Genomic DNA, 13,726 nt, shown 5'->3' with positions numbered 1-13,726 from the left:
ACTTCATTCCTAAAATGCTGCATAATTTAAGAGCTTTATGGTAAAGTACATTTGCATACTATTTTTCCAAGCACATACTATTATGCAGACCATCTAACTGCCTAAACACATCCATGTAGATGTTCTTAGATTTAAGAAGTATGCGTCGTCTGTTCTAAAATGAGGTCTGTATCAGCACCTACAGCATGTGACAGTAGGCAATCAATCAATCAATAAAAAACAAATATTTTTCCAAGTAAATATTTTTTAATTGAACCATAAATCTGAAACTACAAATGCTTAAAGGGAAACGCAAAGAGACATGCGCAGTTAAGTTCATCCAATCAGAGTCGGGCTGAAGGAGGCGCAGCCGCAGAAAGGTAGTGCGCACGCTCGGCTAGCTTGTCCGCTATAGGCTGCGCCGAGGCGGGAGCCTTAACCTGCGTTGAAGAGGTCTCTGTGTACCCGAATTCTTTCTCGGATGACGCGCGACTTCTGTCGGATCTTTGCCGGTACGTTCTTGGAGGGGAAGTCTTGTGGGGCTGAGGCAGCCTGTGGGCTCGTGCGGGACAAAGTGGGGAGAGGCGCCGAAGCCGGCCTCCGGGGGTTGGGAAGGAGGAAGGAAGGAGGTGGAGCAGGGAAGGAAGGCGGTGGAGCGGCCGGGGGAAGGCGGGGGAGGGGGGTGCTGAAGTGTGAGGGACGGCCTCGCTGTTGGCCACGGGGTGGGCTGGTGCGGAGCTGGCGGTAGCGGTGCGTGTGGTGGGAAGGTCCCAGGGAGAGGCGACTGTGGGCGGTGGTCTCTCAGCGGTCCGCCGGCTTTCCTTCTGCGGTGCTTGGGTTTGTTTCCACCAGGACTAATCTACGTTATCCTGCACGGTATTAGCCGGTTAATTAATAGACGATGTCTGTGGACACTTTTAACGGGGCCACAAAGTCAAAGGAGCGACTTAAGTCACGAAGTGTAACTGCTCCTTAACGGTAGTTGGAAGCCGAAAACCAGGTCTGTTGCTGTTCTTGGCTGTTCTTGCTCCTAGAGGTTTAATGGTTGCACCCTTCAAAGACTACTTTATCATTATCTAATCTATAGTATTATCAAAATCCATATGCTCAAGTTTACACCATTCAATTTAAGTCTTAGATTCTTTTCAGTAACCCTTTGTGATGAAAATAAAATATCCCTAGCTGTGAAACTTGTTTTCCAAGGTTTTTTACACGTTTATTCTGTTACATTTTTCAAGATATGGTTGTAGTGATGAGCTATTTTCATGTTTGGAGTTAATTCTATCAGATTCATGGATGATTTCTGTTTTGGGTATTTTTTAGGTCAGCGTTGCTGAATATGAGACGATCTGCAGCACCAAGTCAGTTGCAGGGGAATCCCTTCAAAAAACTAAAATTTATACCACCAGGGAGAAGTAATCCAAGTCCAAATGAAGAGAATACAAAGATGAGTCCAGACGTAAAATTATTTGAGGTAAAAAAAAAAAAAAAGCATAATATAGAGAAGGATGCATTTTTTTTTTAAACATTTCATTTAAAAAGTTAACAACACTTACTGCCTGAAGGAATTTTTAGTATCTTTGATAAAGTCTTCCAAAAACTTTAGAGTAATGATTACATAATTTTTTTTTTTTTTTCAAGGAATGACTTGCAGTTGGCTCTATAGGATAAACTTCTGTTAACAGTAAAAAATACCTCTGTGAGGGAGAGGGTGGATATTCTTGTAAAAATAAATTATTCTAATCAGTATTCTTTTTAAAGTTACCACATAAATGAAAACTTAGATAAGGGGCTCCTGGCTTCCTCAGTTGGAAGAGCATGTGACTCTTGATCTAGGGTTATGAGTTCAAGCCCCACCGTGGGTGTAGAGATTACTTAAAAAAAATCTTGTGGATGGAACTAGAGGGTATTATGGTAAGCAAAATAAGTCAGCTAGAGAAAGACAAAATATGATTTCACTCACATGTGGAATTTAAGAAACAAAACAGATGAACATAGGGAAAGGGAAGGAAAAATAAGATAAAAACAGAGAGGGAGGCAAACCATAAGAGACTCTTAACTATAGGGAACAAACTGAGGGTTGCTGGAGGGGAGGTAGGTGGAGGGATGGGGTAATTGGGTGCTGGGCATTAAGGAGGGTACTTGATGTAATGAGCACTGGGTGTTATATGCATCTGATGAATCACTAAATTCTACCCTTGAAAGTAATAATACAGTATATGTTAACTAAATTGAATTTAAATAAAACATTGAAGAAAATGAAATCTTAAGAAACTTTAGATAAGGTGATTTAAGGAGTAAACATGTAAGTAATAATCTGTATAACAATTCTGGACATTTCCTTTCTTTTTTTTTTTTTTTAAGATTTTATTTTATTTTTTAAGTAATCTCTACACCCAGTGTGGGGCTTGAACTCACAACCCCAAGATCAAGAGTCTCATGCTCCAGTGACTGAGCCAGCCAGGTTGCCCCCATTTCCTTACATTTTTATCTATAAAAAGTAAATGCTTAAAGCAGTACCTCACCTCCATTTTTTTTTTTTTTTTTAAGTAAACTCTATATCCAGTGTGAGGCTTGAATTCATGAACTCTCGAGATGAAGAGTTGCATGCTCTACCGACGGAGCTAGCCAGGTGCCCCTAAAGCAGTCTTGATTTTTTACTACTAAGAGGATTGTTTTTGGTCTTATGTCTAAGACCAAAGGTCTTATTTATATAGATAGTATATAAAGGTGTATAAAATGGGCAGTCCACATTTCCTGCTGCTCTACAGTTTTCTGATCCATTCATGGTATGGGGATTAAAGTCTACAAATTCTTTTTCCCTCTCCTTTTTGGTTGTTGTAGTTGACATACAATATTATATTAATTTTTGGTATACAACGCACAGTGATCTGACAATTACATACGGTATGTCATGCTTATGATATTAAGTGTAGTCACCATCTGTCACCAGATTTTTTTCCTTTTTTTATTGTGGTAAAATATATATAACATAAAATCTGCTATTTACCATTTTTAAGTTTGCAAAATAAGTGACTTTAATTATACTCACACTGTTGTGCAACAATCACCACTGTTTTCAGTTGGAAACTTTTTCATTACCTCAAACTATAACCACCATTAAGCAGTAATTCTCTATTCCCTCCTTTACCCACTCCCTTGTAACTACTATTGTACTTTCTATCTTCATAAATTTGACTTCTAGTTACCTCGTATAAGTGGAATCAGACAATATTTGCCCTTTTGTTTCTGGCTTATTTCACTTAGCATAATATTTTCAAGGGTCATCTGTGTTGTAGCATGTGTCAGAACTTCACGACTTTGTATGGTTGAATAACATTCATTTGTATGTATACATCACAGTTTGTTTATCCATTCACTTTTTTGATGGATACTTGGGTTGTTTTCACTTTCTGGCTGTTGTGAATAATGCTGCTATGAACATAGGCATGCAAGTTTCTATTTGAGTCCCTGTGTTCATTTTTCTAGGACTGGAATTGCTGGGTCATATGGTAATTCTACGTTTAACTTTTTGAAGAACTACCAAAATGTTTTCGACAACTGCTGCTGCAGTTTTACATTCCCACCAGCAATGTGTGAGGGTTCCAGTTTTTCCACGTCCTCAGCAACACTTGTTATTTTCTATTTTGTTTTGTTTTGATTGTAGATATCCTAGTAGGTGTGATTGGTTTTTCATTGTGGTTTTGATTTCCATTTCTTTTATGAATAGTGATGCTGAGCATCCTTTCATGTGCTTATTGGCTATTTGTATCTTTGGAGAAATATCTATTCAAGTTCTTTGCCTGGTTTTTAATGGATTGTTTTATTATTTATTTATTTATTAAAATATTTTATTTATTTATTTGACAGGGACAGACAGTGAGAGAGGGAACACAAGCAGGGGGAGTAGGAGAGGGAGAGGCAGGCTTCGCGCTGAGCAGGGAGCTTGATGCGGGGCTCCATCCCAGGACCCTGGGACCATGACCTGAGCCAAAGGCAGACACTTAACGACTGAGCCACCCAGGCACCCCTTTAATGGATGGTTTTATTGATTGTCTTTTTGTTGTTAAAAAGGTCTACTAGTTTTTATTTATTTATTTATTTTTAAAGATTTTATTTATTCATTTGAGACAGAGATACAGAGAGAGAGAGAGCATGAACAGGGAGAGAGGCAGAGGGAGAAGGAGAAGCAGGCTCCCTGCTGAGCCAGGAGCCCGATGTGGGGCTTGATCCCAGGACCCTGGGATCATGACCTGAGCCGAAGGCAGATGCTTAACCATCTGAGCCACCCAGGCGCCCCAGAAAGGTCTACTAGTTTTTAACTCTGCTTTTTTTGGTCTGCATGTGTTTGTTTTATCCTACATTTCTTTAGAATTCTGGCCACAATGTAAGAAGAAAACACAGGTTTCTGTTTTTTTTTTCCCCAAAAGATTTTTTATTTACTTATTTGACAGAGAGAGACATAGTGACAGAGGGAACACAAGCAGGGGGAGTGGGAGAGGGAGAAGCAGGCTTCCCACAGAGCAGGGAGCCTGATGCGGAGCTCGATCCCAGGACCGTGGGATCATGACCTGAGCCGAAGGCAGACTCATAACGACTGAGCCACCCAGGTGCCCCTTATTTTTTTTTAAAGATTTTATTTATTTAATTGTCAGAGAGCGAGAGTGTGCATGCACACAAGCCCGGGGAGCCGCAGGCAGAGGGAGAAGCAGGCTCCCCACTGAGCAAATAGCTCGATGCGAGGCTCTATCCCAGGACCCTGGGATCATGACCTGAGCCGAAGGCAGGTACTTTACTGACTGAACCACCCGGGCGTCCCAAGGTTTCTTTTTTTAAAAGCAGCTTTAATTAGATACAATTCACATACCATACAAATCATATACTATATTCACAGTTTTGCAGTGATCACCAAGATCCATTTTAGAACATTTTCATCACTCCAGAAAGAAACCTTGTATATATTAACCAGTTGTTCATTTTTCTCCAAATCTCTCAGCGCTTTGCAACCACTAATCTTTTTTTCTGTCTCTGTAGATTTGCCTATTAGGGACATTTCATATAAATAGAATCATACATTCATCATACTTGTAGCTTTTTGTGACTGGCTTTTTCCAGTTAGCATAATGTATTCAAGGCTCACCCATGTATCAATAATTTATTTCTTTTTATTGCCAAATTTATTAGTTTTCTATTGCTGCTATAACAAGTTATCACAAGTTTAGTGGCTTAAAAGAACACAAATCTATTACAATTCTGTAGGTCAGAAGTCCAAAACAGGTTTCACTGGGCTAAGATCAAGGTGTTGCCATAGAAAACCCGAGAGACTCCATGAAAAATTGCTAGAACTGATACACGAATTCAGCAAAGTTGCAGAATATAAAATCAATGTACAGAAATCTGTTGCATTTCTATACACCAATAATGAAGTAGCAGAAAGAGAAATCAAGGAATCGATCCCATTTACAATTGCACCAAAAACCATAAGATACCTAGGAATAAACCTAATCAAAGGGGTAAAAGATCTCTGAAAACTATAGCACACTTTTGAAAGAAATTGAAGACACAAAGAAATGGAAAATATTCCATACTTATGGATTGGAGGAACAAATACTGTTTTTGTTTTTTTTTTTTAAGATTTTATTTATTTATTTGACAGAGATATAACGAGAGCAGGAACACAAGCAGGGGGAGTGGAAGAGGGAGAAGCAGGCTTCCTGCCGAGCAGGGAGCCCGATGTGGGACTCGATCCCAGGACTCTGGGATCATGACCTGAGCCGAAGGCAGACGCTTAACGACTGAGCCACCCAGGCGCCCCGAGGAACAAATATTGTTAAAATAATGTCTATTCTCCCTACACATTCAGCGCAGTTCCCTCAAAATAGCACATCATTTTTCACAGAGTTAGAACAAACAGTTCTAAAATTTGTATGGAGCTAGAAAAGACCCTAAATAGCCAAAGTAATGTTGAAAAAGAAAACCAAAGTTGTAGGCATCACAATTCTGGACCTCAAACTGTATTACAAAGCTGTAATCATCAAGACAGTATGGTATTGGCACAAAAACAGACTCATAGATCAGTGGAACAGAATAGAGAACCCAGAAATGGACCCACAACTCTGTGGTCAACTAATCTTCAACAAAGCAGGAAAGAATATCCATTGGAAAAAAGACTTTCACAAATGGTATTGGGAAAACTGGACCACTTTCTTACATCATACACAAACATAAATTCAAGATGGATGAAAGACCTAAATGTGAGACAGGAATTCATCAAAATTCTAGAGGAGAACATGGGCAGCAACCTCTTTGACTTCTGCCATAGCAACTTCTTACTAGACACATGTCCAGAAGCAAGGGACATAAAAGCAAAAATGAGCTATTGGGACTTTGTCAAAATGAAAAGCTTCTGCACAGCAAAGGAAATAAACTAAAAGGCAGCCTATGGAATGGGAGAAGATATTTGCAAAAGGTGTTGGCAGGGCTGCATTTATTTCTGGAGGTTTTAGGGGAGAATCTGTTTCCTTTTCCTTTTCTAGGTTCGATAGGCCACCTGCATTTTTTTTTGCCCTTCTTTGATTTTCAAAGCCAGCAATGACAGTTTCAGTTGCCATGTTACTATGTTTCTGGTTCTCTCAAACTGGGAATGATTTGATTAGATTGGGTTGACCTGGGTAAGCCAGGACAATCTCTCCATTTCAGGAGAGATTACTTTAAGCACATCTTAATCACATCTACAAAATTCTTTTGCCTTGTAACATATTCACAGATTCTGGGGATTAGTATAGACATCTTTGGGAAGCATTATTCTGCCTACCCTACTGTGTAATATATTAATATACCACATTTTATTAATCCATCAGTTGACAGGCATTTGGATTGTTTCCACTTTTCAAATTATGAGTTATTAATAATGCTTGTGAACAAGTTTTTGTGTAGACATGTGTTTTCATTTTTCTTGGGTATATTCCTAGGTATGGAATTGCTGGATCATATGATAACTCTGTGTTTAACCTTTCATTAATGAACTGCCAGACTCTTCCAAGGTGGCTGCAGTATTTTTGTTCCCACCATCAATGTATGAGGGTTTCAATTTCTCCACATCCTTGTCAACATTTATTATTATGTTTTTGATTGTAGCCGTACTGGTGGTTGAAGTAGTATCTTATTTGTGGTTTTGATTTGTATGTCACTGGTGGCTAATATTGTTGAGCATCTTTACATGTGCTTATTGGCCATTTGTGTATCTTCTTTGGACTATTCAGATCATTTGACCTTTATGTGTGTTTTTTAAAAGATTTTGTTTATTTTAGAGAGGGGGGAGGGGCAGAGGGAGAGAGAGAGAGAGAGAGACTTTCCAGCAGACTCCATGCTGAGCACAGAGCCCAATGTGGGGCTCGATCCCAGGACCCTGAGATCATGACCTGAGCCAAAATCAAGAGTTGGATGTTTAACTGACTGAACCACCCAGGTGCCCCCAGATCCTTTGACCTTTGTAAAATTGTATTATTTGATTTTTGTTATAGAGTTGTAAGAGTTTTTTTTTTAAGATTTTTTTAAAAATTTAATTTTAATTGAATTTAATTTTTATTTTTTATTAATCCCTACACCTACCATGGGGCTTGAATTCACAACCCTGAGATCATGAGTCCCATACTCCATTAACTGAGCCAACCAGGCACCCCAAGAGTGTTATTTAAAAAATATATTCTAGATACAGGTCCCTTATCAGTTATATTATTTGCAAATATTTTCTCCTCTTCTGTTGGATATTCACTTTCTTGATAGTATAATTTGCAGCACAGAAGTTTTAAATTTGATTAAATACAATTTATCTAATTTTTTTGGTGTTAGTACTTATGATTTTGGTATTATATCTAAGAAGGTCATGAAGAGTTACTCCTGTATTTTATTTTATTAATTAATTTGTTTTTTAGAGAGGGAGGGGTGAAGGGCAGAGAGAATCTTAAGCAGACTGCACTCTCAGACATGGGACTTGATCTAATGACCCTGAGATCATGACCTGAGCTGAAACCAAGAGTCGGCTGCTGAACCAGCTGAGCCACCCAAGCACCCCTGTATTTTATTTAAAAAAAAAAAAAAAATTGTTTTTTGGGGTGCCTGGCTGGCTCAGTCAGTAGAACATGTGATTCTTGATCTCAGGGTCGTGAGTTTGAGCCCCATGTTGGGTGTAGAGATTACTTAGAAATAAAATCTTAAAAAAAAAAACCTAATTTGTTTTTTATTGAGGTGTGATTGACATACAGCATTTTATTCAGGTGTATGACATAATGGTTTGATATTTGTAGATATTGTGAAATGATCACCATGGTAAGTGTAGTTATCATCTGTCACTGTACATAGTTACAGAATTTTTTCCCTTGTCTCCTGTATTCTAAGAGTTTTATAGTTTTATTTTATTTTTATTTCATTTTTTTAAAGATTTTATTCATTTATTTGCCGGAGAGAGAGAGCATGCGCACAAGCAGGGGCAGCGGCAGGTAGAGGGAGAAGTAGGCTCCCCACTGAGCAGGGAGCCCGATGCAGGACTCGATCCCAGGACCCTGGGATCATGACCTGAGCTGAAGGCAGACGCTTAACCAACTGAGCCACCCAGGCGTCCCGTGACTTTTGTAGTTTTAGTTCTTACATTTGAATCTGTGTCCCATTTTTGAGTTCATTTTTGTGTGTGGTGTGAGGTAGTGGTCCAATTTCATTCTTTTGTACATGGATACCTTGTTGTTCCAGGATGTTAAGAAGACTCTTCTTTGCCCATTAATCATTTTGACACTCTAGTCTTAAGGTTTATTTTTTGATGTAAGGACTAATTTGAGACCAAATTCATTGATTTACTCTTTTCTTCTTTTAATTCTACTAGGAAACTAAAGTTATTTTTAAAAACTAGGCATTTTTGAAATAGGCATTTTTGAAATTGTACAGCTGTTTTAAGCAAGGCAACATGAGAAGCCTTAGCAGTTCACTCTCCCTTCTCCTTAGTCTATTCCATTCCTAAATTTTTGTTCTTAAATTATTTCTCATCTTAGATGAAAATAGTATTGTTTTGGTAACTTCAGGGGTTTTTATTTATTTTTTATTAAGATTTTATTTATTTATTTGACAGAGAGATAGCGAGAGCAAGAACACAAGCAGGGGGAGTGGGAGAGGGAGAAGCAGGCTTCCCGCCGAGCAGGGAGCCCGATGTGGGGCTCGATCCCAGGACCCTGGGATCATGACCTGAGCCGAAGGCAGACGCTTAATGACTGAGCCACCCAGGCGCCCCCTTCAGGGGTTTTTATTTGTTTGGTCTGATAAATACAAAATCTGGAACAAATCGAGTGTCAATAAATATGCTAATTGGTAGTAATTCATTGAATTATACAGGAGTCTGAATCTATACTAATATAAGTAAAATATATAAGAAGAGGAGTAAGCTGTTTCTTAAAGTGGAATGCTAAATCATAATAATAGAAGTGGTGTTAGAAAAGGTGGATGCCGTAAGTTGCTAAGAAGTAGATCTTAAAAGTTCTCATCACAAGAAAAAAAATTCTGTAACTATGTATGGTGATGGATTTAACTAGACTTATTGTGGTGATCCGTTTGCAGTATATACAAATACTGAATCATTACTGTTGTACATCTGAAACTAATGTTTTATGTCAATTAAACCTCAATTAAAAAAATGTGTGGGGGGGTGCCTGGGTGGCTCAGTTAAGCATCTGCCTTGGCTCAGGTCATGATCCAGGGTCCTGGGATCGAGCCCCACATCGGGCTCCCTGCTCGGCAGGACGCCTGCTTCTCCCTCTCTCACTCCCCCTGCTTGTGTTCCTGCTCTCGCTCGCTCGCTCTCTGTCAAAAAAAAAAAAATCTTTAAAAAAAAGTTTAGGTATATCTGTCTTAAGCCAGGGCTGAAGAGAAAACAGCTTTTGGTAGTCCAATTAAAGGAGCTTGTTAGCACACAATAATATTTGCTTATGAATGATTTCTGGGGATAAAGGAGGGCTTTTAAGTTACATGTTTATTACACGGGAATACTTAACCACCTACAATATGCTAGGATTTTAAAATGGAATTAAGACAGTTAATATTAGTGTGCTCTATAACAGAGTTTGCATATTAGTTCTCAATCCATGGAGCAGAATCTGTGTAATTCTTAAAACAATTGAAGGGACTGGTCAGTATGAACTCTAGAAGGAAGTTTGAGGTTTGGAGAACCATAAATGTCACTGCCTCCTTCATATGTGGACATTGGCTAGAACCACTTATGTTCCTGCTCACCTGTTTTGCTTTCTGTAGCAGTTGTTGGCATTAGACAGGTATTTGTGTTGTCTCTAAAAAAAAAAATTCAATAGATAACCAAAACTAGTGGGTGAATGTTTAAGGAAATAGGATATATATGTATATGTATATATGTACACATATATCTTAGTCTATTTAATTAATTAATTTTTTTAAAAGTAGGCTCCACACCCAGTGTGGAGCCCAATATGGAACTTGAACTCACGAACATGAGATCAAAACCTGAGCTGAGATCAAGAGTTGGGTGCTTAACTGAGTCACCCAGGCGCCCCCAAGGTATTTGAATAGACTCAAGAGGCAGGGAGAGGCAGAGGGAGAGAGAAAGGGAGAAGCAGATTCTCCGCTGAGGAAGGAGCCCGATGCGGGGCTTGATCCCAGACCCCTGGGATCATGACCTGAGCTGAAGGCAGCCGCTTAACTGACTGAGCCACCCTGGTGCTCCTATTTTTAACTTTGAGGAACCTCCATACTGTTTTTCAGTGGCTGCACCAGTTTGCATTCCCACCAATAAGAGGGTTCCTTATTCTCCACATCCTCACCAACATCTGTTCTTTCTTATGTTGTTGATTCTGGTCATTCTGACAGGTGTGAGGTGATAGCTCATTGTAATTTTGATTTGCATTTCCCTGATGATGAGTGATAATGAGCATCTTTTTCATGTGTCTGTTGGCCATCTGGACATCTTCCTTGGAGAAATGTCTGTTCATGCCTTTTGCCCATTTTTGGGGGGGTATTGTATAAGTTTTTTAATATATTTTGGATACTAACCCTTTATTGGATATGTCATTTGCAAATACCTTCTCCCATTCCGTAGGTTGCCGTTTAGTTTTGTTGGTTGTTTCCTTTGCTGTGGAGAAGCTTTTTATTTTGATTTAGTCCCAATTTATTTTTGCTTCTGTTTCCCTTGCCTCAGAGGACCTATCTAGAAAAAAGTTCCTGTGACCAGTGTCAGAGAAATTACTGCTTGTGCTATCTTCTAGGATTTTTATGGTTTCAGGTCTCACATTTAGGTCTTTAATCCATTTCTGGGGGGGAGTGGTAGAGGGAGGGAGAGAGAATCTTTTAAGCAGGCTCCATGCCCAGTGTGGAGCCCAGTGGGGGGCTCAATCTTACAACCCTGAGATTATGACGTAAGCTGAAATCAAGAGTCAGACACTTAACTGACTGAGCCATCCGGGCATCCCTCCGTTTTGAATTTATTTTTGTGTATGGTGTAAGAAAGTGGCCCAGTTTCATTCTTCTGCATGTTGTTGATTTTTCCCAATACCATTTGTTGAAGAGACTGTCTTTTTCCCATTGGAAAATCCTTCCTGCTTTGTTGAAGATTAATTGACCATAGAGTTACAGGTTAATGTCTGGATTTTCTATTCTGTTCCATTGATCTGTGTGTCTGTTTTTGTGCCGGTACTGTACTGTTTGGATTACTACAGCCTTGTAATACAACCTGAAGTCTGGAATTGTGATGCCAGCGTTGCTTTTCTTTTTCAAGATTGCTTTGGCTATTTGGGATCTTTTGTAGTTCCATACAAATTTTAGTGTCGTTCTAGTTCTGTGAAAAATGCTGTCAATATTTTGATAGGGATTGCATTAAATGTGTAGATTGCTTTGAGTAGTATAGACATTTTAACAATATTTGTTCTTCCAATCCATGAGCATGGAATGTCTTTCCATTTCTTTATGTTGTCTTCAATTTCTTTCATCATTGTTTCATAGTTCTCAGAGTACAGGTCTTTCACCTCTTTGGTTAGGTTTATTCCTAGGAATCTCATTATTTTTGGTGCAGCATACTCATTATTTTGATGCCAATCCCAGAAATATCTTTTCATTTGTAAACAGTTTAATATTTGTCTCTGTAAACAATGCAGTGACAGTACCACTATCCCACATAAAAAATGGAGAATATTTAAGTATTGATTTTAATATTGAGAAACTTGACAAAAAAGAGCAATTGATTCTGAGAATGGCATGTTATGACATGTTTGAAACTCTTCTGATATGTTGTTTAACATACACTATAATTATAGGCATAATTTTTACTCTGTTGTGTCTTTCAGCTTTTATAACAATTAAAACTAGTTTAATAGTAAAATTTGGATTTTAAATTTATTTTAAAATATCTATTCCCTATTAAGATATAGAGAAACTGGTAGTTTATATTTTAAATTAGGAATCTGTTATGTAAAAATACGGGAGATTAGATTTAATTTCTGCATAAAATAAATACTTCCTTCTTTTAGGTTGTTGCAAGTAAGAACACCTTCCTCCAGTTACAAAATAATCCCAGAATATGCAGTTTAAATCTGCCTACTGAGGGAAGTGCTAGAGAAATTAATCATGGGCATAATTACAGTGGAAAACACTGTTCTGAAGCATCTGTAATGGTAACGTTAGATCCGCCTCATACAGGTAAGACTGCTTTTTATTGATTAGGTTTACACTTGACCAGTTGTATAGTATTATTTAAATTGACTGTTTCAAGAATGAATGTTATATTTGAAAAGTGTTGTAATACCCCTAGATTGTTGGCAATTCAGATTTTTTTGGTCATAATTTCTTTAGTGATTGGATTAATAGCCACGTAATTCAAATCTTGTACTTTATAGTAGGTATCTAAGACTGTTCATTGTGAACTTGTTGGTCAAGTATGGTCTGTTCCTCAAGTACCAAAATAAATTCTGTTTAAAGATTTGATTAAAAAAAATTATAAAAACCATGTTGGCGCGCCTTGCTGGCTCGGTTAGTAGACCGTATGACTCTTAATCTCAGGGTCATGAGTTCAGGCCCTACATTGGTCATGGAGCCTGTTTAAAAAAAATAAAAAATAAAAACCATGTTAACAGTTCTAAGTTGGAGAGGTGAAGTTGAAATGAGTAAAATTGTTAATTAATAATAGTTCATGGAGTAGCTGCAAATCAGATTTGTATTATGAAGGTACATAATTGAAGGAGAACCAAGGATTTAACAGATGCTCCCTCCTTGCATTGTTGAATTGAGTTAAAATAATGATTGTTTCTTTTTTATCTGTCAGAGATTAATATTTTAGAAGTAATTAAAATAATAAATAGGGTTATTTACTGGTGTTTATATGGCCTTCTGAAAGACAACATAAGACTACATTTTTCCAAATGACATTCATTTTTTGGTTGAATAAACAGATTCAGGGAGAGATTCCCATCTGCTGTTCTATACAAGAGTGATTGTCATCCTTAAGATACCTGTGCAAATCAGTGAGATTCCTTAAGCACTTAACCTTTTGAAGGAAGTTGAGGTTTGTGAGGATTAATAAGTTTTACCTATGAATGGGTTCATTTCTTGTTGGGGGAGAAAGGAATTCTGTATTTTCCCATCTGCCTAGGATTCATAGTTTCATTTATGTGTTCTTACAATTTTTCAAAAGCTGTGACTGGTGTCAGGACAAAATTGAGAAGCACTTTTGGAGCTGGTTGTAGGGATC

General features: G+C 38.1%; 1 protein-coding gene across 2 annotated transcripts in view; it reads left to right on the top strand.

Annotated features, from left to right (window-relative positions):
• The first annotated feature begins 272 nt into the window (after positions 1–272).
• RAD54B (RAD54 homolog B) overlaps positions 273–13,726 on the top strand; it is an 86,598-nt gene continuing 73,144 nt past the window's right edge. Inside the window, exons 1-3 of one of the 2 annotated variants that reach the window (XM_032421756.1) lie at positions 273–491; positions 1,303–1,453; positions 12,510–12,678. In XM_032421756.1, the coding sequence (XP_032277647.1) occupies positions 1,319–1,453; positions 12,510–12,678 (304 nt within the window). In that variant the 5' untranslated portion in view covers positions 273–491; positions 1,303–1,318. The remainder of the gene's footprint in view (positions 492–1,302; positions 1,454–12,509; positions 12,679–13,726) is intronic. The other variant, XM_032421755.1, reaches the window with a different exon arrangement.

This window comes from Phoca vitulina, unplaced genomic scaffold (assembly GCF_004348235.1).
Source record: "Phoca vitulina isolate PV1807 unplaced genomic scaffold, GSC_HSeal_1.0 scaffold25, whole genome shotgun sequence".
NCBI classification, from domain to species: Eukaryota; Metazoa; Chordata; class Mammalia; order Carnivora; family Phocidae; genus Phoca; species Phoca vitulina.
Note: the sequence above shows the minus strand (reverse complement) of the source record. Positions and strands in the feature narration are given on the sequence as shown.